Below are 21,912 nucleotides of genomic sequence, written 5' to 3' on the forward strand. Positions count from 1 at the left end.
GTACTGGACGCTACTAACATCATCTTACCTTCCTTAGGACTGTCATCCTACCAGCTCTGGACCGTTGTCCTACCACTCACCACTCCCACATCCGCTCGCGTCCCTCTCGCTCAATGCCACCTCTAAACATCGTGGTAGGCTATACTATTCTTGTACTGGATACTAACATTCATCTTATCTTCCTTAGGACTGTTGTCCTACCAGCTCTGGACCGTCGTCCTTGTCGTCCTACCACTCACCACTCCCACATCCGCTCGCACATCCCTCTCACCGCTCGCACTCACCTCACACATCCGCTCGCACTCAACCATGGTGCATTGTTCAATGGTGCGTTATTCTCTCACTCGTCTACCTACTCTACCCTTTCTTATATACCTACCGTACCTCTTTCTTATATCAATCGAATTCTTTTTTACATCACCCATACAATAACTCACACACAAATGTCTACTTACTCTCGATCGAATATTAACTCACATTTACTTACTCTTTCTATATATTTCACTCGTCCTCGTCTTTGACATCCTTGTCCTCATTCTTGTCCCCGTCGTTTTTGTTTTCTTCTTCTTCCTCCTCCTCTTCCTCTTCCTCCTCTCCATCTCCGTCCTCACTGTCACCATACTCACCATCACCATACAGTGTCACCCGCCTTCGGATTTTTGATGTGGCGCACTTCACAGCGGCGACCCGCATGGCCTTGGTAATGTTTTCTGCCTGCTTGAAGGTGCTCGTGTTTGTACACGTCTCGGATCATGCCTGGCTGGAAGCCTGAGCGGTTTGCAAGTCTCACCACTTTCTCTTCGAAGCGAACTGCGTGAACTGTGCGATATCCACAGTGTGGATTTGAGGGTCTATGTTGAGGAATCCTGGTGTTGGCCTCCAAGCTGCTGTTGATGGTGACAGCTTTCTCGGTATCTTCGATCTTGCTTGTCTGGCCAGCGCCAGCACCCGTTTTCGAGGAAGTATGCAAGTGTGGGGTCATTGAGTATATTACTGTGTACTAGCTCTCATTAGCTTGAATTTGCTTCCCTGAATGGACGATAGCTAGGAAAATTAAATGTTCTCAACCCACCAATTAGAAAATAGAATCAAATGGTGATTCAGTGCGGCAGTTAACACAAATTTGAATATTGGCAGTGTGGTGGTTGAAGTAGTTAAGATAAAAGAATCCCGACCCCTAAAACGTTGTCATTCCATCCCCGCCACCCAAGTACACACATTGCACTCATGTCGGTCTTCGAACTGAAAACAATCCTTACTCTTCTCAAGAACTCGACAGCCATCTCTCCTCTCGAGAAAAAACACCTTCGAGAAGAATTGGAGGGTTAGTGTGAGTTTATTCTCTTGAACGGCTTGAAGTGCGCGCACTCGGTACCTCCTTCGACTAACCAAAAAAAAAGGTAGAAAACATATCAGCACATGGAATGAGGCACACAGCCATATGAACAACTCACGTCCGCAGTTTCAGCTACAGTGGGAATCTGAGATTGTCGAGTACGTCCAGTTCCTGTGGGAGAAGACGAGAAGACGGTCAAAGAAAGGCAAGACCAACAAGCTGGGAGTCAACATACCGTTGCTTGGGCCTTGGTTTATGCCTCCATCCTACCTGCACATCCAGAAGTGGTCAGGTGGTGGAGCCATTGATCCGACAATACAGTACCTCACGCCACTCAATATTGTGCACCCGTTCTACTACCCACAGCTTGCACGGTGTCTGAGATGCGGGTCTGACAAGGACACGACTTGGGAGGGATGGATGAGCAAAGGACCTTGAGAACTCCATGGTATACTCTGTGAAGAGATGGCTCTCGGTGCACAACTGCGGTGCAACCGCTGCAAGGAGACATCAAAGTCGAAGCCGAAAACCAGAAACAGCACCACTCACCATTTGGACTTGGTGAACTCAAGCATCGAGGGCTATTGCTTCACGACGACCAGTGCCATGTATTGGAAGTCCTGGGAGCACTGGAGAATACCGCGTGAGTCTTGTGCACCGGCAGAAGACCTGTGTCAGTTGATCTGATGTATTCAGACCTCGGCAGGGGGCATACTGATCTTTTTCTACTGGTGTGCATTGACACAGGACTTGTTCGACCTGCTCGTCGAGTTACGGCCATCTTCGACATCTGCAGGTCTTGAAGAACGCATCCAACGTAAGTATCGTGCTACGTCATCGATGCAGCAGCTCAACGCACTTATAGAGCTGCATCTATTCGAATATAAGCGCCAAATGCTGGAATATCTTGAAGCAGTCAGCACTTACGAATCTTCAAACAGCTCAAACTCACGCACGCTTGGACTCGGACATTACTTTAACCATGGCGCCACTGGTAGCATGACCGCAGGATCTGGGCTTCAAGCGTTCTCAGAACCAGATGACCAGCTCGGCTACGATAACAAGTCGATCCCAAATGAAATAATAACCGAGGTCTTCGTTGATTTTTTGACTCGCACCAGGCAGGATGAGAGTGCGCTGTATTTGAAGTCACTATCTGGTAAGTACAAGACCAAATACACAAATAGACTTACGCACTCACCATTTGTTTGTCAGCAATATGCAGTTCTCTCGACAACACTTTCAAAGCATCAAACAAGGCCACACTCACAAACAAGGATGGGCAAAAGACAAGGGAGATCAAGGGCGGGATACTCACTGTGCTGAATGAAAGCAACGAGATCATTGCTTGGGTGAGTACTTCCATCTGACTTTGAAAAAGTTGACGCTGATACGCTGTAGAGACTCGCGCCTCTCAATGCAGAATATACGGCCCTATTACCCACATAATTCCCTACACGTTCCAGCTCTTATCCGAAGGATCAGTCATACATGCTCTCACGCACGCGCCCTACGTACGCGCCTCGTTCACGCGCCTTACACGCACTCGCGCCTTTCACGCGCACTCGTGCGCCTCCCCTTAGGCCGTTGTACCCTTGTCCGTCTGTCTGTCCTATGTCCTCGCTGATTTACTGGTACGTTATTCTTATCCCTTTCACTGAATTGACGTACCTTCGGTCCGATCTCCGCGCTTACATACAGAAAGTCTATCATAGGCTTTAGAATATATTTAGAGTTGATATGGTTACTCGGTTCGGTACCACGCTCGGAAGCGCGCCACATAGCATAATCTCCCTTCTTAAATAGAGGGAAAGTTCCTTTTAACTTACTTCCTTCCCTTCTCCCTTATCTGAGTATACTGCAAATTGTATAGTGCACCTTAGTACTTGAAATCCGATTATACTTCACTATTCTACCATCGCTTGCGCATCTGCTATACTTGAACACTCTCCCCCATCACTCAAAAGCACGCTTCCGCATACGCGCGCGCCCCTCGCATCTTTCGCTCGCGCGCGCCCTTCACGTGCCTTCGCATCACTTACTCGCGCCTATGTGCGCATTATCTTCTCGCGCCTTCGCGCGCCTGTTACCACCCGTCTAGTTGACGAAGACTCCCTCCATTACATTAAAGAGGAACTTCTCTCAGTAGCTGTCCTTTGGGTCGAGTCGTATTCTCATATCCTGGTCTTACTGTAGAACCCCCGTTAGCTTTAGCGTTTCACCTATAGTCAAGATTCCTCACCTTCAACGCCCTGTTTGCAAGTGTTTCTGTCAGACACGCGCGAATGCCGAGATCACGGAGCTACTGCGTGGCCTCAAGCGGCGCCATGATGTCCTCAACCTCCCGCAACCAAAGATGATGGTCACCAACAACTGCTGCCACATACATGGCGCGGTGGCTTCTGCCATGCCTGAGACAGAGGCTAAGCTGGATGTCTGGCATTTTAGTGCAAGGTATGTAACTTCAGCATGAGCTATACTGCTCTCACTAACAGGAACCCTCACCAAACGAAGATACATTGCTGCAATCTTGAACACCAGCAAGAGCCCATTCCATAGTGCCATCGCTGCCGATATTTTGGGTGCGATCCTCAAGAAACACGCAGAACATGGATGTGGAGCAGAGTACTGGGATTGTGGTGAACAAGAGCGGCGCCTTGTTGCAGTGTTTGACAAATGGGCTGAAAAAGGTGTGTGGTCAGCAGCGGCTCAGAAGGTAAGTCTGCCTGCTTCATTAGCAGTGGAAATGGAGTCTCACAGTGTCATATCCTGCTAGGTACATCAAGAACAACTTAAACACGTCCAAAAAGGGTGTCTTGAGCGCTCAGATCAAGACATCCGGTCTGATGGCAGCCCCATTGAGGGCACCCACAAGGGCTGGAACTCGTTGCAGCGTGCCCAACCGAGTGGGATCGTGATGCTGTCTGCGCTTGGGTCACGACTTTGTCCTCCGTCGAAACATTAGGGTCGCTTCCAGTAGGCGTCAAATGACGCCCTTTGTCAATTCACTCACGGCTCCCATCACATCCAGCTCTCTAACCACATTGCAAGACTCTACAACGGACTGCGTGAGAAGGACACACGGCTGCTTCCTCTACCAGAACTCCCAGATGTGGACTCCAGCGAGACCTTTGGACTTGTAGCGTCAGATAATACAAACTACATTTGGTGGTTGCTCGTCAAGGAAGAGACTGCAGACGCCGAACTCACACTCACACATAACTTTGAAGTTTGCACAGATAGCTTTACTGGTGGGACTATAGATTTTGCGACCGAAGCCAGCCGCAGCATCATGATCGAAGACTGGCAGATTGATCCGGCGCTCCTTGACCAACCTGCTACACAGCCTGCTGCTGCCACATGCTACCAAGTCATACCTGCCTCTCCAACCAAACGCAAGGTCTCTTGTGTCTCCTTTGACGCCAATGATGAGTTGGACAGCGGCAATACTTCAAAACGACCACGGACTTTGGTTTCAGCTGGCACCAAGACACTCAATGGCTACTTTTCTTCTGGTTGCATTGTAATGCGACCCAGAGAGCTCCACAGGCCTGTCACAGAGGTATGTTGTCATACCACCATCCTTGATCAATGATACTCACGAAAACTTCCTCCCAAATTCTCACAGGGTCATCCAGCAGTCACCAGCGCTGGCATCAACAACTCAATCACACCTGACCAACGTTACACATGAAAACTTCCTCCCAAATTCTTGGAGGATCGCCCAGTGATTCCTGGTGCTACTGCAGAGGTATGTCCCATCCCTCACACCCAACCAATGTTACACGCGAAACTTCCTCCCTAATTCTCACAGGATTGCCCCAGCACTGGTATCAGCAACACCATTACCCCCAGCGCTGGCATCAGCAACGCATTACTGGGGGTCACCCAGCAGTCACCAGTGATCACCCAGTGATTCCTGGGGCTTACTGCAGAGGTATGTGCAATCACACCCGACCAACGTTACACGCGAAAACTTCCTCCCGAATTCTCACAGGATTGCCCCAGTGCTGGCATCAACAACCACAATTACCCGGTCTCAGCACTTATTCTCCATTGCTACAGGTATTGATCCTCGCTCACTGACCCTTCAAAATTCAGACGAGTTCTACCTGTTTATGGACATGCGGGCCGAGTTCAAATGGCTGTCATATCAAATGACTTCGAAGCGCTGGGTGCTGGCAACAGAGGAGTACAACCGTCGTCTCACACAGACAGCTGGCCGGTCGGTCATTCAGAAGAACCCACAAGCCCTCCTACGTGCACTGGGTGACATCGAGCCCAACTGATGAACCGCATCATCAGAGATGAATATACCTGTGAGTTTATCAATATTTCTCTTGCATCACTCTGTAATTTTCTGACATCTGGATTATGAACACACAGCAAAGAGGAACAATGAGACATTTTGGCGCCACCATTGTTCTGTTGTACCTCTTGTCAAGCAGGAGCGAGGGAAAAAGGTCAGTTCACTCAAGTTCAACACCAAGTTTCATGCTGAAATTTTTGCTGTTTAGCCCCGAAAGGCGCAGACATGCTCACGCTGCCAAACGATCATGTACCCTGGCCCTGAAAACTCGCCACTCAACCACAAGCGGGCTACTGTGCTGATGGCATCAAGCAGGTGTCAAAGAACAGCGGTGAAGATCTCCCTCCCTGGCCTCAGCCTCAAGGTCTGTTCTCCGAAGGCCACACATTCCATCCGCACGCATTTTTGTTGGCTGTTCAGCGTGTCTATGAGTATGTTTCCTTGCAGGGACCGGGAGAGATGGACTTGCTTGAAACGGAGGCCTTCGCGAAGCTGCTTGTCTCACGCACTGAGATCCACGAGGATGGTGCAGTGCTTTTCTGGCTGTTTACAGACTTCATCGTGGACCCATCGACCCCTCGTGATTGCATCGTTGTCCGCGACGACAAGCAGTGGTTGAGGATCAATTTCCTGCAGCAGCCGTAGTTTCGTTCGAGATTGGTGTTTGCATTTTAATTCATTTCATGCCTTTGTCTTCTTACAGATCATTTACGCACCTAATAGTTTACTTTTTTCAATCACAATCATCGCAAGGTCTTCGCGCTACGAATGGTACTGTCTATTGCTCGAAAATCTGCGCGTCCCAGTCTCGTCCTTTGAGCTGAATACCTTCGTCTTAGAGGCAAAATGTTCGTCTTAGGGCAAAACTCCAACGTGTCACGTGACGACAAAAGTCACGTGCTTAGGAAAAGGTCCAAACGGTCTGGCGGAGTTGCAAAAACGGTCAGACCGTTTGGACCGTTTGTAATCCTCCCCTTCCCATGGCGCAGCTGCCGAAATTTCCGACATGTTTCTGAATCTCTTACTGGACGCGGCCCATGTAAGTTAACCACCGACTCGGATGGCTTGCAATATCCGGACGTGCCTCAGATCTCAATATTGATATCCTATCATCTGAACTGCATCTGAACTGCAAACTTCGGAATACGCAGTTGATATATGCATGAAGCAAGTATAGTTCCCAGCCTGATTAGAATTAAGATACGCCAATGGTACTTGAGCTTACATAATTACCCTTAGCCAATTTAAATTAGTTTGGAACGTCGCGGTAATTACCGCAGCAGAGTGCTAGCGAGGCACACTAGCAGTTGCAATTCCATGAGGTACTGACGTACTGCGATTGTAAATGAGAGCAGTTCTTAAAGATCAACGCGGTGCTTGGCAATGAGAGCCTCCTTGACGTGACGACTTGGCCGCAGCACTACCAAGCCTTGCCTTGAACAACAACTTGAAGTATAAAAACGAAACGGGTTCAACCAAGAACTCCCAATTCAAACGACTTGATTTACTCTGACATCAAAAAGTCAGCTCAATATTACCCCAACGTGATGGCCACTACCTCTGGAATTGGTGTCTCCCCCGAGCTGACAAAAGCATTCTCTGATGCTGTCGAGACAAAGAATGTTCGGTTCTTCAAAGTCATCATTCAGGACGGTTTGTGCTAGTTTACCTCTCTGCATCATTAGTGATCTCATACCATCACAGAGTCTCTCGTTCCTGTAGACTCCTTGCCAGTGACCGATTCCTTCAACGAGGATTTGGTACAACTTCAAGAATATCTTGAAGACAAGGAACCATGTTATATCCTGGCGCGTCTCGATGATCCTCCTTCAGAATGGCTTGCTATCAGCTATGTGCCAAATTTTGCCAACGTTCGGGATAAGGTAGGTATTGTTGTTGATATTGCTGAACTCAATCTGATCAGCCCAGACATTGTATGCTTCAACACGTAATTCTTTGACCAAGTCGTTGGGCTCGACTGTTTTCACGGACAGCCTATTTGCGATTTCTAAAGAGGACCTGACACCTGAAGCCTATGAGGCTCACAAGAGGCATAAGGCTGCACCAAAGCCTCTGAGCGCGCGGGAGCAAGAAATGGCAAATATCAAGGCAGCCGAACGAGAAGCTGGGAACAGTTATGAAGGCAGCAATGCAAGAAAGAACCATATTGGTCAACGCGTTGGTCTGTCTTGGTCCTCAGAAGCTGAGGACGCTGTGAAGGCGCTTGGCTCGCGAAATGATAGTCGGATTGTCATATTGGTTCGTATCCCTATTGGTTACATCCAGCGAGGTGTTCACCTCTCGTTTCAGAAAATTGAACCATCAACCGAGTTGCTCGAGCTGGACTCTTTCGTAGATGTAACAGTGGACAATTTGAGTTCAAGCATACCAAGTGATGAACCATGTACGTGCTCCTTGCACCGCGATTGCGCTTTATGTGATACGCTCACGCGTTCTTTCATTAGCATATGTATTCTATGCATGGGCGAACTCGTATTCTCAGGCAGGCGGAGATGTCGGTTTGTATCATTACACCCGCTGCATCGCACGTGATACATCTGACTTACTTGTTCAGTCTTTATATACTCTTGCCCTACGACATCACCTGTTCGATACAGGATGCTCTACTCATCAGCGGCAGTATCAACTTATCTCGCTGTGAAGGAATTCTTGATGGAAAGTGGGTCGGCATTCCCGCTTGCCACAAAGAGGCTCGAAACGTCGGACCCAGCGGAACTCGATGAGTCCTTCCTCAAAGCTGGTCTCAACCATGATGGACCCGCAGATGCTATTGTTAACAATAATGGTGCTCGGGAGGATTACCCTGCAAAACCCTCATTCGCCAAACCGAAAGGCCCTGCAAGGAGACGATGAAAGCTAAAGAAAGATGGTAATATTGTAACTAAATGTGCAGTAGTGTGAACATACCAACTTAGATACGAACTTGTATGAGTAATTGGCTATAACTTGTGTGGATGTGGTTGAGGGAACGTGAGTGACATCCACACTTACATATCCTTCCGGAAAAAGAGTCATTACTATGCACACCGGAGTTTCGTCGGCATGCAGGGTTTGGTGCTAGTGGGACTCCGCCGAGCTCCGAACATGCTCGTGCTCATTGGGCATGTGACCAACCAAATACACACTTATAGCGTTACCATGTCTAGCGAACACCAAAGACTTGTACCCCATCCATGTTGGCTACGTGCGTCTCGAGAGCGACGTTCGCCCCGGTTTTCAAACCTCGTGCAACCATCTTCCTTAGAGCAAGATGGTACAGTACTCCTTCGGAACTTCCACTACCCAATAAGTCGAAGGTGTGGCAGTCTGTCGACGAAGCAGTTAAGGATGTAAAGTCAGGAGACGTCCTTCTGTGTGGTGGTGAGTATCGTCGCATTCCATTTCTTATACCAGATGTGTGATATTCCGGAACGCAATACCCAGGTTTTGGTTTAGCTGGTGTGCCAGGTGAGTCTCGCTAGAGGGTAGATCTTGAACTGTGTAACTGAGCTAGGATACAACAAGACACGCTTCTTGCCGCCTTAGCCAAGCGCAAGGACGTTACAAAGCTAACAGGCATTTCCAATAATGCTGGCGCAGGCGACTCTGGACTTGGTTTGTTTTCCACAACTGTCCATGATCCGTGAACCTCATGAATATCCACAGGAAAGTTGTTCAACAGCAAGCAGATTGATAAAGTCGTTGCTTCATACCCTGGAGGGTGAGTAACTCATCTTGTTGGGGCTAGTTTGAGAGGAATTGTCCGTCTATCCAGAAACAAGGCCTTCGAGGCTTTATATCTCAAGGGCGAGGTGTCTTTGGAGCTATGCCCCCAAGGTACACTCATTGAACGTCTCCGTGCCCATGCCGCTGGTATCCCAGCCTTCTTCACCCCTACGGGAGCATCAACAGCAGTAGAAGACGGTTCTATCCCAACACGCTACAACGAAGGAGGATTTGCCAATGGAGTCAAGATACCAGGTATTAAGAAAGAATCACGGGAATTCGGAGGTCGCAAGTATATCATGGAGCCTGCCATTGCTGGCGATGTCGCTTTCGTCCACGCATGGAAAGTGGATGAGGTTGGCAACTGTGTGTTCCGGTGAGGAAACAAGATTTCATCTTTGTTGCCTATCTGAGCACTGAGCATGTTGATTCGCGCAGGTACGCTCAGCAGAACTTTGGTACAGTTATGGCGAAGAATGCAAAACTTACGATAGTGGAGGTGAGTCGTGGTATCGCGGTAGTTTGCCAGAACTTGATGCATTCATTGCAGGCCGACGAAATTGTACCTACTGGATCTCTTTCACCAAATGCCATCCATATTCCAGGCATTTATGTTGATCGAATTGTTCAGTCCACCGAGCCAAAACTGATAGAGCACACGACACTCGCGCCAAGCCCATCATCTTCTGCTGAACCGTCCACTCTGACACCTGAGAAAGAACACGCCCTGAAAATGCGTCATCGTATTGCAAAGCGGGCTGCCAAAGAGCTCAAAGATGGATACTACGTAAATCTCGGTATTGGCATGCCCACTCTCGTTCCCGGATACCTTGCGCCCGGTGTGAGCGTTCAGCTGCAAAGCGAAAACGGCATCCTCGGCATGGGGCCATACCCTAGTACGAAAGAGGAGGTGGATCCGTAAGTAGTGCTGCCAGTAAGTGTTTCTCATACTAAGCCTCTCTTTGTAGGGATCTCATCAATGCGGGTAAGGAGACTGTGACCTTACTTCCCGGTGCCTCGATCTTTGGTATGTTTTCAAATTGTAGTTGTATGATTCAGCTTCATTTGCTGACTCTACTGCTAGACTCGAGTGAATCATTCGCGATGATTCGCGGTGGTCACATCGATGTTTCCATTCTCGGCGTGAGCGTTTTCACATGTTTTTTGGATGATCTCACAATATCCTGGTTTATCTTGTAGGCTATGGAAGTATCACAGGCAGGTGATATTGCCAACTTTATGATTCCCGGGAAATTGGTTAAAGGTACGTGATCTATATGTATTTTCGCCATTCCGTCTTCCGCTGCGTTCTCACTGTCGATCACATTCTTAGGCATCGGAGGAGCTATGGACCTGGTGTCCAACCCCGACAAGACGAAGGTTATAGTAGTGATGGATCACTGTGCGAAAGACGGCACCCCGAAGATCTTAGCAAAATGCTCTCTTCCGCTCACGGGTGCCCGTACTGTCAGCCAAATCATCACAGAGTTGGCCGTTTTCGATGTCGACAGAAAGAATGGCCACCTCGAGCTTGTCGAGCTCCAGGAGGGCGTAACACTTGATGAAGTCAAGGCGAAGACTGGGTGCGATTTCAAGGTACGGAGGGATCTGAGCAAGCTTTGATTTGCTTTCAGGTTTTGCGGATCCCATTGTGGGGAAATGTTGATACCTTGTGCATTAAATGTATTATTCTTATATCATCCAGACAGTCTCAAACCAACCGTTCTGATTCAAGGCGCCGTGTCTTCTCGTCTCATTTACAACTTACAAGAATGTTGGTGTTTTACGCAAGCTCTGGGATGGGGTAAGTAGTGGGCTATACATCAAGTATTTTGGAACACCCTCGTGGCTCACATCTGGTGGTGTCCTACCGCTGAGTTTACGCTGCTTCCTCTCTGCGCAGCAGGACCTTACGAGCCAAAGAGTGATATTTTTACATCTCCTCTTACACCCCAACTTTAGCGGCAGACTTCTTGACATGCGCCCGTTCAACATTTTGTAGCCATCGGTCAAGCGAACCCAGAAAGAGGGAAAGAACATTGGTGCCGCTGTCGAGTTAGATGTTGCGGCTCAGTGTGTCGCGTCCTTTCTGGAGGCATGTTATGTACTTCTCTCTGTGGTTGTCCAATGAGCTTACTGGCACGAATGCATATATTCACACCCCCCGTAACACAACATGAGATCCTGTGGTGGCTTTTGGTGTTATTCGGGTTGTATTCTCTCGTCTCCTTTGTTTTCTGGTTGACGCGATAATTCTATGTGCAATGCAGCTCGAGTTGGATTTGTAACAAGTTCCCTTTCCCAGTTTGCACATCCCTGTATATAGCGTTTTGATTACTAACTTTAGCAACGATCAGACAAGTACTACCATTCGCATGCTTCGAACAATGAAGTAGATCGTTTCGAGAGAATACAACACTGGACTTGTTTGGGACTTGGCAGTGCATGCTCTTCGGAGTTTTGAAGGAGATGCCTGGTAGTGTGGCATGCCAATGATGATAGTGCCTGATCGGACCATCTGAGTCATTTCCTTATTCTCGTCGATAAGCTTCGGCTTCAGCTCCTGAAATTTGTATTCTAAAAGTACACATGACTTTATGCTATATGATGGCCGGACCCCACCAGCGTGGCTGGCTTAACGAAGGGTGACCAGTTCTGCGCACATCCGTCAGCATGTCAAATCTGCCAAATGATGGAGCCCAATTACCTTCAGCAGATGTTGGATGGATAGCAACCGTGTCATCTAGGTCCTGTTTCCGGGCTTGACACATACTCAGTTATCAACTGAAATATGACGATGGAAAGCACTCACCTCCCATCTTGACGGCCACTGCAAAGCCTTGCAATACCTCGTCGCTTCCTTGTCCAATAATATGTACACCAACTACACGTTCTTCTTCGCCAACAACAATAAGCTTGTACACGGTAGGCTCCTTGTGCTCTTCCTCAATTTGAGAGAAGTAAAGTGAGCGGAACGAGGATTTGTCTATGCTGAAATGAGCATGTTGGTGCATTTGAAAAGAAACAACGCAGACACACAGATCTTAACAGCAGACCCATACTTCTGGCGAGCTTCGGGCTCCGTTAGGCCTACTGTGCCAATGGTGGGGTGACTATATATGCACTATGAACGAGCACTTCCGACAGAAGGTGAGGTACACTCACGAGAAAACGACCGTTGGGATATCCTCATACAACAATTTGTCGTTCTTGAATTTCTCAGGCCCAAACAGCCTGTTTGATAGTCGCCGACCTGCTGCAATAGCGACAGGCGTCAAGAGCGCCTTGCCCTGGACATCACCTATCGCAAATATATTCTGCAGCTGAGGCTTGCCCTCTACAAACAGGGCCTTCTGGAATTCATCCACAACTACATCGCCCTTCTTGTCGAGCTGGATCCCCAGCTCTTCGAGACCCACACCCTCAGTGTTTGCGTGCCGTCCTATAGCCCACAGCACGCAGTCCACCTTGAGTTGTGTGCCATCGTTGAGGTGCACAGTCAATTCACCACCCTTCTGGCCTTCAACTTTGATGACCGATGTATTTTTGTGGATCTTGATTCCAGTGTGCTCCATCCAAGGTGTAAGTGTATCCTGGAGGATGGGATCAAAGGTGCGGAGAACGTGTTCACGCCTGATGAGAACATGTGTCTCACTTCCTAGTGTATGAAGTACACCGGCGAGCTCAACGGCGATGTATCCTGCGCCGACGACAGCCACGCGCTTAGGTTGGTCCTCAAGGTCAAAGAAGCCATCCGAATCGATTCCAAGACTCGCGCCAGGGATCTGGTCGTCACTTGGTATGGTAGGGCGACCTCCAGTGGCAACGGTGATGTAGTCACCTGCTATGACGTATGGCTCGCTACCGTCGGACGGCGTGATCTGAACCTCGTTGGGCGAGACTAGACGGGCAGCACCGCCATAGTAGTCCACCTTTTCTTTCTCGAGGTTCTTCTCATATATGCCATTCAACCGGCGAATGTAGGCATCACGCTGCGGTTTGAAGGATGCCCAGTTGAACTGGGGCGGAGGGACATTTTCGAAATGGTACCCTTTGCTTGCATGGCGCAGACGGTCTGCAAGGTCTGCCGCATGCCACATGATCTATGCCAACAATAATCAGGGGGTAAGGAATGAGAAGCAAGAAATGACACACTTTTTTGGGAACGCAGCCAACATTCACACAAGTACCACCCAGATGCGGTGACGATTCGATGAGAGCAACTTTCTTGCCATAAGATGCAGCGCGACGCTGGGGCGGAGGCACTCAGGATCTCCACACGATCACCCTGTTGAAATGACATACCGATGATGCGACTCCTCCGCTTCCACCACCGATGCAGATGTAGTCGTATTTCTCCTGCAGTTTATTGAGTGGTGCCATCTTAGTGCTAGTATTCGAGAATGATCTTGATATCTGGGGTGTGGGAACAAGAGAAGATCAGATACTGAGGTGACCTATGAGCCTATCATGGCACATTCAAGTTGGCAGGGCATTACCTGAAAGAGCCGCTGCGATGCCTGTGCGCGCACTAAGGATTGCGATGTTGCAATTTTCGCAACAAATAGGGCGCTTTGCAATAAAGGGGCCACCTTAAGGAATTGGACGAGCAATGGCTCGTCTGCACTCTAATTATATAGGCCTTAGCACCCTGCTCAGTCAGAACTTGGTCATTGCTGCGTCATCGAAAGTCGCGGGTCACGTGTAAAGTGACAAAGACACGCGTCACGGGTTACATTTGCCAACGATTATTATGTAAGTTAGAACCTACAAGTTTCGATCTGTAGAAAATATGGCAACGGTAGACTGGACAGCAGATGCAAATGAGGCTCTCACTCTTTCATTAGGTGGGTCACTATACACGAGCTCAAGCATAGCTAACACGCTTTGTGCAGTCCGAGCAGAGGAGGACAAACAGGTGCCCGGAAGCGAGGAAACTTCCGAAGAATTTCATCCGACATTTACTTACCCTGTATGTTTTTACTTTATGTTATACATGCTCTCCCGTGATACGCTAACATGCTGTCCAGATCTACGGAGAGGAAGAGAAGCTTTATGGGTACCAAGACTTGGTAATTGACGTGCGTTACAACTTCATTCGTGAGTCGACATCGGCGCTGAACATTCAACCGGTGGCCTGCAGCTTCGGTTTGCCTCCGGTTCACTGGCACAATACCTCTCTGTCCGCTACGCTCAAAAGCTAGATGCGTCTACAACTGTGGACAATGTAGAAGGCATATTAAAAGAGTTCATACCTCCTGGTACGTTCCACTTCTCATACCTGCTACTCCGTAACTGACTTTGTACCTGACAGACTATGATACAGACGAAGCAGCATTTCTCACACGTGTCAAAGAAGATGCAGTTTCATTTCAGCCTATAGGCAGCGTCGTACATACTTATACGCGACCCGTACCAAACACGTCGGGATCCAGATCTGCCACTCGGGAAGTGGTTGAGTACGAGGTGTACCACGTGAGTGTCGTGAGCACTTTCTGTCGTGAAATTTTACTGAGGCACGTATAGGCGACATGGAACGATCCAGGATTCAGAGAATATCACAGGCGAATGCAGATTTTCATTCTACTATACATTGAAGCAGGCTCCTATATCAATGAAGACGACGACGCGTGGCACTTTTTTGTGTCGTCAGTTCCTCATTCGTATCTACCAGACTATTTAACCGCGTGCAAACAGGTACGAAAAACGCAAGCGGCAAGATGGCACGAACACATACCATTTCATTGGGTATTCATCAGTGTACAAATTCTACTGCTTTCCCGAGAAACACCGTCTTCGTCTCAGGTACGTACTTCCTTTGCGAACTGGACCTACATCATCAATGTATGGTTTGCACAGTCAATTTATAATTGTACCACCGTACCAACACCAAGGTCATGGATGTAAGTACTGATACTATTATCCCCCGCCTCTATTAATGCTCAAGTCTTTGAAGCGGAGCTGTATAAAACAATTTATAACTACGTCCTCCTTAACCCCCTCATATCTGAGTTGACAGTGGAAGATCCTGCCGAGGCATTCGAGGATTTACGAGATCGAAATGACCTGAGGATGCTCCTCGCCAACGAGAATTTTATGAAAGAAGGCTTTGGCAACGAGGCGGTTTCGCACGGTGGAGGAAAGGTACGAAAACGGAAAACTCGCGTTCGAGCAAACCCGGTGGGTGCATCATCTGGTATGGTGAAAAGCACCGGGAAGATGGGTCCCCCGATAGATAAAGCTTGGTCTGAGACGTTTCGGACACAACTCAAGGTGGCGGGGGTAAGTCCTGAATTAAGTTTATTCTGATCGTTGTTCTGATTTTTTACAGCGTCAATGGCAACGACTTATGGAAATGCTCATCTTGAGGCATTTCAACCCCACCGACATTCAGGCTGCAAGAGCATATCGACTGCAGGTCAAGGAACGGTTATATCGTTTTAACTTCGTAGGTCTCGCCGCCAACTTCATCTCGCCTTTAATTAATGTCCTCTCGTCGACAGGAAATCTTGGCCCAATTAGAGAAGGAGGAGCGACTGGAGAAACTGGAGGAGACATTCCAAAGCTTACGAGCAGATTATTTGAGAATATTGGAGATGATCAAGTAGCGCGATTAAACATGCCAGTAGTTGCACTCATTATTGTTATTTCACGCACTTATAATATTTCTGCCACCTGTCTGAAGTAAGTTTCGACTACTAGTCGACTAAACAAGGTTTGTATATCAATGGCATAGGCACAGTGCCCCATGGAAAGCAACTGAGTCCCTAACAACGACTTGACAACACCCATATTGACTTCGTTCGGCAACTCATCTACATGAGAAACTATAACAGTCTGGCACATCATTAACATTTGCGATGAAGAGAGTAGTCCTTGGCTTGATAAGTCCAGTCTCGGAGAAAGGCAAAAGTGAATTACAGCCATTTGCAGAACACTAGTAGGCCAAAGTGCAAAAACTACTACTACATACATGGCAGGATTCTATTCTCCAATCAGATTACACAGGGTAAGCTAGTAGTAGCTCTCTAGGCCGACTGCAATAGGAAAAATAGCAAGAAATTCATGTCCATTGAGGAGCTCACCCAAGCACCATTGACCTCTCTTCTTGTACTGTTGCAACACTGCTAAAGGCTCAGTGTGGTCGATGTAAAACTCAGTGAACACAGATGAGATGGCTTTGTTGTCACAGTTGTCTTGGAAGAGTGTGCCCCTCAGTTGAGCAGCCTTCAGATAGCTGATGGGAGAGGATTCCAGAATCCCCTTGGCATGTTCATGAATGAAGTCCAAATTGACATTGTTGATATTTGCAGCTTCATGTTATTAGTTGTGATATCTTGATATGATGAGGGTGATAACATTAACTTACCAGCATATTTCGCCAAAGCATTGCAAGAAGCAGGGTGAGATGAGGCCAGACCAACAATGTCAACATCAAAGAATAAGGCATGAAACTTGAGGGCTTGCAAGAGCTGAGTTGCGATGTAACGCCGACGGACTGCTCTATGGACAACAAGCTGAGTCACCCAGCCAACTTGAACAGAATCAGAAAGTGAGATTTTGCAAGAAACTGTGGGACTGAACTACCTTTGTTTTCACCATAATCCCACACAGTAGCAAATGCATGACCATAGAGTTGGGGATGCTCATGCTCAATCTGGAGGTAGCAGGTTACCAGAACGGTATTCTCTGGGTGAGATAAACATTGAGCTCGTAGTTTTGCACTGGTCATCTTGACATTTTTCCCAGTGTAAAGGACTCAGCAATCACCAAGGATCCACATCCCAATTGCTGACCAGCTACAGTATACTTGGAAATTGTACTTGCTTGATCACCCCAAATGCCATAGTGGGAGCTGAAAAGATCGGCACACGATTTCAGTGTATCTTCTGAGATCTTACTGCCCACTGTCATCCTATAAGAGATGGAAGCATGGGAGGGAGAAGTGGGACAATTGAGGAGGGCAAGATGGCTTGTTGGGGGAGTGACAGGTAACATTGTTGGAAAAGTTGTGCGGTTCCGTAATTTGCAACTAGACTGAGTCCATAGCACTCTGGGCCATATCGAGATAGTAGTGACTCCGGTTGCGCAAGTCCATAAGCTTGTGCCAAAAAATATTCAGCAGTTGCCCATCAGACGTTCATGATTATTCAAACAAGTACAATATTATACAAGACCCAGCTGGATCCTATCACAACAAGAGCTACGGTAAATAAGACAAATTACACTTCGATAGCGAACATCCCCTACAAATGCAACATGTAAAGATATCCATACGCAATAAATATCATGAAACAAGGAAGAGCCCAACAGTATTCCCAAAGCCCGCCATCGCAGCTCCGCGGATAGCAAGGAAGGGCGACACTCTCGTGAATGGAATGCGGGGGCACTCCTCTGGCACCGCAGTCGGTGAGGGTGGCTGGCTGAGATACATCGAAGAAAGGAAGGACCGACGGAGAGAAAGAGGGAGTTCGTCCGTTAGGCTTGACATAGTAGCAGTTCGTGTCTTTGAGACACCAGTATCGAACAACCAGACCTCCCACCGGTCCAGAACCGCGGATGTTAGTCCACGCGATGTCAATGAAGGTAGAAGCTGGAATGAGCTTCTTGTGTGAGCCCGGGATATGCGACGAACGCCTATTATTTTTTCGCCTGAAATGTCCCAGCCCCCGCGATCGCATGCTGCCTCGCCCGCTCTTAGAACGGCGACGTTAGACCATGTTGACGGACGTGACACTATTGGTGGGTCGGTGGGGATGGAATGACCTTCGTCATCCTCATCTGGTAGATAGGGTATCACGTAGCTCTCTGAGAGGCGACGGAGTCCCTTTTCTGAGGCTCTGCGGGAAAGAATCCCGTGGCCAGAAACAGGAAATGCTAAGGTGTCTGGCGCGGAGGCAGTACTAGCAGAGGATAACCTCCGTGTGGATGTCACCGAGGACGGTCCTATAGTTGAGGCTATACTGCTACTCCGTGAGCGCCGGCCCGTAGCCAGCTCCAAGATGGCCGACTGTTGTGGATTGTTTCGAGGGCATGAACATCTCCTTCCCTGCGATGTGATGTAAACCTTATAGAAAATCACATGATGCCCAATTGAGACAGAAACCATAAAGCTGTCCATGGGCGGTTCGCCACAGAACTGGCAATTCACGACACGAGAGTTCGATATCCGCAGTTGGTCGATAGCGCCATGATTCTCCTCCAGGATGAAGATGCATTCAGAGGACCCGGCATCCCACAGAGAAATAACGCCAGCTTCTGAAACGATGCCAATAATTATATGATCCCTGCCATCTAACTTGACTTTACACGCATCCACCTTGCTGACGCGGTCCGTTGAGTTGCCTGATTGCAACGCACAGCGGATTGGCACAGCACTCCGAGCTTCGCATACGCCGAGTAGCTCTAGAGCTCCATCTGCCAACACGAATCCCGCCAGTATCCGGTCATCTGAGCGAACACGTAGAAGACGGCTCTGCAAGACAGGCTCAGACGACATTGGAGAGATGAATGACGCCGACGCGTGGTCCTCCATGACCCATTGGGTGATGACTCCATTCTCATACACGACAATGAGGGGCTCTGGTTGAGGAGGACCTGGAGGAGGTGTACATGGGCGAGATTGGGGCCCGTTCTTCTGCTTCAACACCGACTGGAGCGGTGGCGCGAAATGCATTTCCCTAACCCCTGCCGAGATCGAGGGCGGCGCAAGGGTGGCATATGGTCTTGCACTCCTCCCTGCCATGAACCATATCCCAATCATGCCATGTGTTGTCCCTATAGCACAATACTCTCCTGCGTCATCTAAGGCGATTGTACATATTCGCTCCTGCGAAAACGATGTACTGCTTGTACTCAGCAAAACGTCGCTTGTATCAATGAGTACAGGGTTCGGGTCGTTGAAGTGCCATATGGTAAGCTCGTTCTGTAATCCAACTGCAGCTATCACTTCGCAATCTTTGCTTGATGCAAGCAGCTCGACATCGGTTGCAAAAGCACGCGGTAGTGTCTTGAAAGAGGCTTCTCCATTGAGTGGCTTTTCACCCTTGGGGGACGGTGCATCAGCCTCTGCACGATTCCGCTGTGCCTCGAGAAGTTCGGCATCTTTCAGCAGGTATAGTAGCAGTCCATAAAGCGTGGCGATCGTTACGCTAATTGGCAACATGACGAACTTGAAGAACCAGAAAACGAGGTTGATGGAACGTGCAGGCACAGGGGCGTACCCATAACCATGGTCTGCCCCTGTATCAGGCTGGAACGCGACAATGGTCGGGACCTCAAGACGGAGATGAACTAGTGGCTCTTCATCAGGATTGAGCGTCTTCCAAATACGCCAGGCGGGATCTTGCGAATCTGGGCGACGGTGAGCTGCTTGTATGCGTTGCTGAACAGTGGAAGGAATGATGAATCCTGCCTCGCTTTCACGAGTAGCAGGTCTTGTCATAACATACAGTGTTGCGGTGATTGCAAGGAGCTAGAAAGGCCATGAACACGTAGACATACTGAGCTCAAACTCATACATACTAGTAACAGGCTTATATTTGTCAATGCGCGGCCTTTGAGTGATTCCTTCGCATTGAGCGTGGCTCGCTGCCAGTTAGATGCATTTTTCTCCAGTGAGGCGTCACGAGTCGAAGCAGACGCAGTTGGCGCTAAGCTCGGGTCTTGTCTCAGCAATTGATTAAGCTGAACTCATCTACTTCAGCGCCAACCCACGTATACAAACTCAGGTGGACTTACCTCCAGCCTTTGTATATCAATACTGAGTACCGCCAAGAAGAATGTATGGGCAAGGAACCAATGTGCAACGAGGACTACCACCGCGAATGTGCAAAATTGCCTGATTGCGCCAGCAGAGGAAAAGGCGATAACGCCCAGAATAGAGTTATAGGACACAACTTTGAGTGTATTAGAAGTTCCAGCACGGCTTAGACCTTCAGCGATGCGCTCTTTGACAGGGAGTGTGATAGATGTGCGTGTCACCGCATCCACGAGATTAAACATATTTTCTGCACCAATGAAGATGATAACGATAGGAAGAAGACTCCTGTTTATGGTAAGTGCTTGTATGACAAGACAGGATATAGAACGTTACCAGGGAACCATGGTCACTTTGAACCGTAGCAATGCGCATACACTCAGACTGGTGATTGTACTTGCCGCAATCTCAACGAGTGCCGTGAAAGTGAGACCGATACGGTTGTGTACACCGTTCATGCGCTTCATTGACCATGAGACATATGCAAAAAATGCACCATACGCGAGGTATAAGAATGTTGAAATGGATGAAGTTCCTGTAGTCATGGATAGGCTATGATTGTACTGCAAACATTTAGGATTCACGCACAAGCCACAAATAGTAATGTACATACCTCCAATGCGATTAGCTTCGGTTCCGCAGTCACTGCAAATATTTGCGCACTTTCTGGGTTCTCCTGTGTCGAGTTCTTGATAATTTGTAGCCAAGAATGATGACCGGCACTCCTCAAACAATCCGTCTCAGGGAATACATAGGTAAGTGCCAGGAACATTGCAGAATCAGGGGTCGCAGAATTACGTTGTGTGGAGTCGCGCCCTGCAAGGACCATCGGCGGTGTAACATGCATACCTGCAACGGTGACACCTTGTGAATGAGTGGCTGTTAGGGAGATGTTCCTATCACTACGCAAACGTTCCTCGTCGTGCTCCCAAAAGGAAAGAGGACTGATAACAAAACAGTGACGCAAGTTCAGGTTGTTACAAGAGACCCCATGATTCAGAAGTCCTCGGAGAATCCGCTTTTCTAGTTGAAGGGTGTAAAGCAAAGTCTGTAGGGAAAGTGCCCCTGCCCCGTCAGCTGTATTGATGAGAATGCGTTCAACACGAAGTGTACGGTCACTTCCACAACGTGCTCGTGTGAGGAAGTCGTCTCGTACTTGGAGGTTGGCGTTTCCATCCCAAAGTTGATGTACATCGCTATGTGTGTAACCGTCATATGCCGCATGAGCGGCGAGGAACGAATCGAGTGCATTTGATGTGGAATCAAAGCGGGAGTAAGATGGGGTCGACCAGTACATGGCAAGTGCAGGGTACGACAAGGATGTGATGACAATCGCCGAGATGAGGATGAGACGAATTTGATGTGTTGCGCAATGTCTTGATTCCACCGGCGTCAAATTCGAAGCCAAAATGATTACAGAGAGTACGCACATTCCGAATCGCCTTAGCGCAAGGTCTGCAAGAGTTCGCATTCTTTGCATAAATGAAGGTCCAAATGAAAAGAAATACTCTTGTTGGCGAGCCATCGAAGGCGGTTATGAAGGAAATTTGGAACCGAGCACCGTCAGTTGTACCCGGGCCTGACAGGCACCTTGACACCGGTTTCGGGATAGGTTTTTTTCGTTACCTGTTCGTTTCCAGAAGTACGGTAAACCCGAGGATGAGTGAAAGTATATTACACACTAGAGTCTGGAGGGTTTGTGCTATTGTAGAAACAACGACGCTGCCGTTGGTACTGACGGTAAGGTCACGCACTAGTACTTGCTTCGGAAGTAATTTATAA

At 48.4% G+C, this 21,912-nt stretch overlaps 10 protein-coding genes across 10 annotated transcripts; 6 read left to right on the forward strand and 4 right to left on the reverse strand.

Moving 5' to 3' along the window:
- Nucleotides 1–501: 501 nt before the first annotated feature.
- Nucleotides 502–982, reverse strand: F5147DRAFT_649486 (uncharacterized protein; the record flags this gene model as incomplete). Its single annotated transcript, XM_041433343.1, has 2 exons — nucleotides 502–610; nucleotides 633–982. The coding sequence occupies 2 exons, from the start codon at nucleotides 980–982 to the stop codon at nucleotides 502–504; spliced, it is 459 nt and encodes a 152-aa protein (XP_041296767.1).
- Nucleotides 983–1,435: 453 nt separating this feature from the next.
- On the forward strand, nucleotides 1,436–1,774 carry F5147DRAFT_569298 (uncharacterized protein; the record flags this gene model as incomplete). The annotated part of the gene is made up of 1 exon (XM_041430948.1): nucleotides 1,436–1,774. A coding segment is annotated over one exon (339 nt), but the record flags the coding sequence as incomplete, so codon positions are not given.
- A 27-nt stretch (nucleotides 1,775–1,801) lies between these two features.
- Nucleotides 1,802–2,785, forward strand: F5147DRAFT_769513 (uncharacterized protein; the record flags this gene model as incomplete). The annotated part of the gene is made up of 5 exons (XM_041441046.1): nucleotides 1,802–1,979; nucleotides 2,043–2,153; nucleotides 2,202–2,495; nucleotides 2,552–2,688; nucleotides 2,738–2,785. The coding sequence occupies 5 exons, from the start codon at nucleotides 1,802–1,804 to the stop codon at nucleotides 2,783–2,785; spliced, it is 768 nt and encodes a 255-aa protein (XP_041296769.1).
- A 2,579-nt stretch (nucleotides 2,786–5,364) lies between these two features.
- F5147DRAFT_535741 (uncharacterized protein) lies at nucleotides 5,365–5,616 on the forward strand (the record flags this gene model as incomplete). Its single annotated transcript, XM_041430150.1, has 1 exon — nucleotides 5,365–5,616. A coding segment is annotated over one exon (252 nt), but the record flags the coding sequence as incomplete, so codon positions are not given.
- A 1,312-nt stretch (nucleotides 5,617–6,928) lies between these two features.
- Nucleotides 6,929–8,673, forward strand: F5147DRAFT_676077 (actin depolymerizing protein). The gene is made up of 6 exons (XM_041435990.1): nucleotides 6,929–7,298; nucleotides 7,350–7,528; nucleotides 7,575–7,904; nucleotides 7,956–8,049; nucleotides 8,111–8,164; nucleotides 8,221–8,673. The coding sequence occupies exons 1-6, from the start codon at nucleotides 7,193–7,195 to the stop codon at nucleotides 8,517–8,519; spliced, it is 1,062 nt and encodes a 353-aa protein (XP_041296771.1). The 5' UTR covers nucleotides 6,929–7,192; the 3' UTR covers nucleotides 8,520–8,673.
- Nucleotides 8,674–8,771: 98 nt separating this feature from the next.
- Nucleotides 8,772–10,994, forward strand: F5147DRAFT_629717 (3-oxoacid CoA-transferase; the record flags this gene model as incomplete). The annotated part of the gene is made up of 11 exons (XM_041432759.1): nucleotides 8,772–9,026; nucleotides 9,090–9,113; nucleotides 9,171–9,260; nucleotides 9,312–9,366; nucleotides 9,421–9,747; nucleotides 9,810–9,870; nucleotides 9,922–10,289; nucleotides 10,340–10,398; nucleotides 10,456–10,514; nucleotides 10,572–10,635; nucleotides 10,705–10,994. The coding sequence occupies exons 1-11, from the start codon at nucleotides 8,840–8,842 to the stop codon at nucleotides 10,992–10,994; spliced, it is 1,584 nt and encodes a 527-aa protein (XP_041296772.1). The 5' UTR covers nucleotides 8,772–8,839.
- Nucleotides 10,995–11,920: 926 nt separating this feature from the next.
- F5147DRAFT_676088 (uncharacterized protein) lies at nucleotides 11,921–14,054 on the reverse strand. Its single transcript, XM_041435991.1, has 8 exons — nucleotides 13,871–14,054; nucleotides 13,677–13,818; nucleotides 13,527–13,622; nucleotides 12,537–13,474; nucleotides 12,411–12,484; nucleotides 12,184–12,357; nucleotides 12,079–12,132; nucleotides 11,921–12,026 (listed from the first exon to the last, which is right to left on the reverse strand). The coding sequence occupies exons 2-8, from the start codon at nucleotides 13,752–13,754 to the stop codon at nucleotides 12,007–12,009; spliced, it is 1,434 nt and encodes a 477-aa protein (XP_041296773.1). The 5' UTR covers nucleotides 13,755–13,818; nucleotides 13,871–14,054; the 3' UTR covers nucleotides 11,921–12,006.
- A 76-nt stretch (nucleotides 14,055–14,130) lies between these two features.
- Nucleotides 14,131–16,051, forward strand: F5147DRAFT_676098 (acyl-CoA N-acyltransferase). The gene is made up of 11 exons (XM_041435992.1): nucleotides 14,131–14,218; nucleotides 14,267–14,343; nucleotides 14,402–14,452; nucleotides 14,515–14,632; nucleotides 14,686–14,846; nucleotides 14,898–15,019; nucleotides 15,069–15,176; nucleotides 15,231–15,274; nucleotides 15,328–15,653; nucleotides 15,703–15,819; nucleotides 15,875–16,051. The coding sequence occupies exons 1-11, from the start codon at nucleotides 14,164–14,166 to the stop codon at nucleotides 15,977–15,979; spliced, it is 1,284 nt and encodes a 427-aa protein (XP_041296774.1). The 5' UTR covers nucleotides 14,131–14,163; the 3' UTR covers nucleotides 15,980–16,051.
- Nucleotides 16,052–16,270: 219 nt separating this feature from the next.
- F5147DRAFT_606428 (uncharacterized protein) lies at nucleotides 16,271–17,297 on the reverse strand. Its single transcript, XM_041432342.1, has 4 exons — nucleotides 17,168–17,297; nucleotides 16,959–17,129; nucleotides 16,741–16,905; nucleotides 16,271–16,684 (listed from the first exon to the last, which is right to left on the reverse strand). The coding sequence occupies exons 1-4, from the start codon at nucleotides 17,283–17,285 to the stop codon at nucleotides 16,386–16,388; spliced, it is 753 nt and encodes a 250-aa protein (XP_041296775.1). The 5' UTR covers nucleotides 17,286–17,297; the 3' UTR covers nucleotides 16,271–16,385.
- Nucleotides 17,298–17,498: 201 nt separating this feature from the next.
- On the reverse strand, nucleotides 17,499–21,895 carry F5147DRAFT_629728 (sterol-sensing domain of SREBP cleavage-activation-domain-containing protein). The gene is made up of 6 exons (XM_041432760.1): nucleotides 21,561–21,895; nucleotides 20,744–21,506; nucleotides 20,467–20,693; nucleotides 20,112–20,418; nucleotides 19,896–20,057; nucleotides 17,499–19,845 (listed from the first exon to the last, which is right to left on the reverse strand). Exons 1-6 carry the CDS (start codon nucleotides 21,653–21,655, stop codon nucleotides 17,659–17,661), a joined length of 3,741 nt encoding a protein of 1,246 aa, XP_041296776.1. The 5' UTR covers nucleotides 21,656–21,895; the 3' UTR covers nucleotides 17,499–17,658.
- Between the last annotated feature and the right edge of the window lie 17 nt (nucleotides 21,896–21,912).

This window comes from Suillus discolor, assembly GCF_016758755.1.
Source record: "Suillus discolor strain FC423 chromosome Unknown F5147scaffold_8, whole genome shotgun sequence".
Taxonomy (NCBI): domain Eukaryota; kingdom Fungi; phylum Basidiomycota; class Agaricomycetes; order Boletales; family Suillaceae; genus Suillus; species Suillus discolor.

Coding starts and splice junctions, on each gene's coding strand:
- F5147DRAFT_606428 (XM_041432342.1), bottom strand. CDS start 17,285: ATGACAGTGGGCAGTAAGATCTCAGAAGATACACTGAAATCGTGTGCC. Junction 16,906..16,958: donor GGATTATGGTGAAAACAAAG/GTAGTTCAGTCC, acceptor ATTCTGTTCAAG/TTGGCTGGGTGACTCAGCTT. Junction 16,685..16,740: donor TGCTTTGGCGAAATATGCTG/GTAAGTTAATGT, acceptor AATAACATGAAG/CTGCAAATATCAACAATGTC.
- F5147DRAFT_629728 (XM_041432760.1), bottom strand. CDS start 21,655: ATGGCTCGCCAACAAGAGTATTTCTTTTCATTTGGACCTTCATTTATG. Junction 20,694..20,743: donor CGAAGCTAATCGCATTGGAG/GTATGTACATTA, acceptor AAATGTTTGCAG/TACAATCATAGCCTATCCAT. Junction 20,058..20,111: donor TTGATATACAAAGGCTGGAG/GTAAGTCCACCT, acceptor AGATGAGTTCAG/CTTAATCAATTGCTGAGACA.
- F5147DRAFT_676077 (XM_041435990.1), top strand. CDS start 7,193: ATGGCCACTACCTCTGGAATTGGTGTCTCCCCCGAGCTGACAAAAGCA. Junction 7,299..7,349: donor CAAAGTCATCATTCAGGACG/GTTTGTGCTAGT, acceptor ATACCATCACAG/AGTCTCTCGTTCCTGTAGAC. Junction 8,050..8,110: donor CATACCAAGTGATGAACCAT/GTACGTGCTCCT, acceptor TTCTTTCATTAG/CATATGTATTCTATGCATGG.
- F5147DRAFT_676098 (XM_041435992.1), top strand. CDS start 14,164: ATGGCAACGGTAGACTGGACAGCAGATGCAAATGAGGCTCTCACTCTT. Junction 15,275..15,327: donor CCAACACCAAGGTCATGGAT/GTAAGTACTGAT, acceptor AAGTCTTTGAAG/CGGAGCTGTATAAAACAATT. Junction 15,654..15,702: donor CACAACTCAAGGTGGCGGGG/GTAAGTCCTGAA, acceptor GATTTTTTACAG/CGTCAATGGCAACGACTTAT.
- F5147DRAFT_676088 (XM_041435991.1), bottom strand. CDS start 13,754: ATGGCACCACTCAATAAACTGCAGGAGAAATACGACTACATCTGCATC. Junction 12,485..12,536: donor ATCCCAACGGTCGTTTTCTC/GTGAGTGTACCT, acceptor GTGCATATATAG/TCACCCCACCATTGGCACAG. Junction 12,133..12,183: donor AGTGGCCGTCAAGATGGGAG/GTGAGTGCTTTC, acceptor GTATGTGTCAAG/CCCGGAAACAGGACCTAGAT.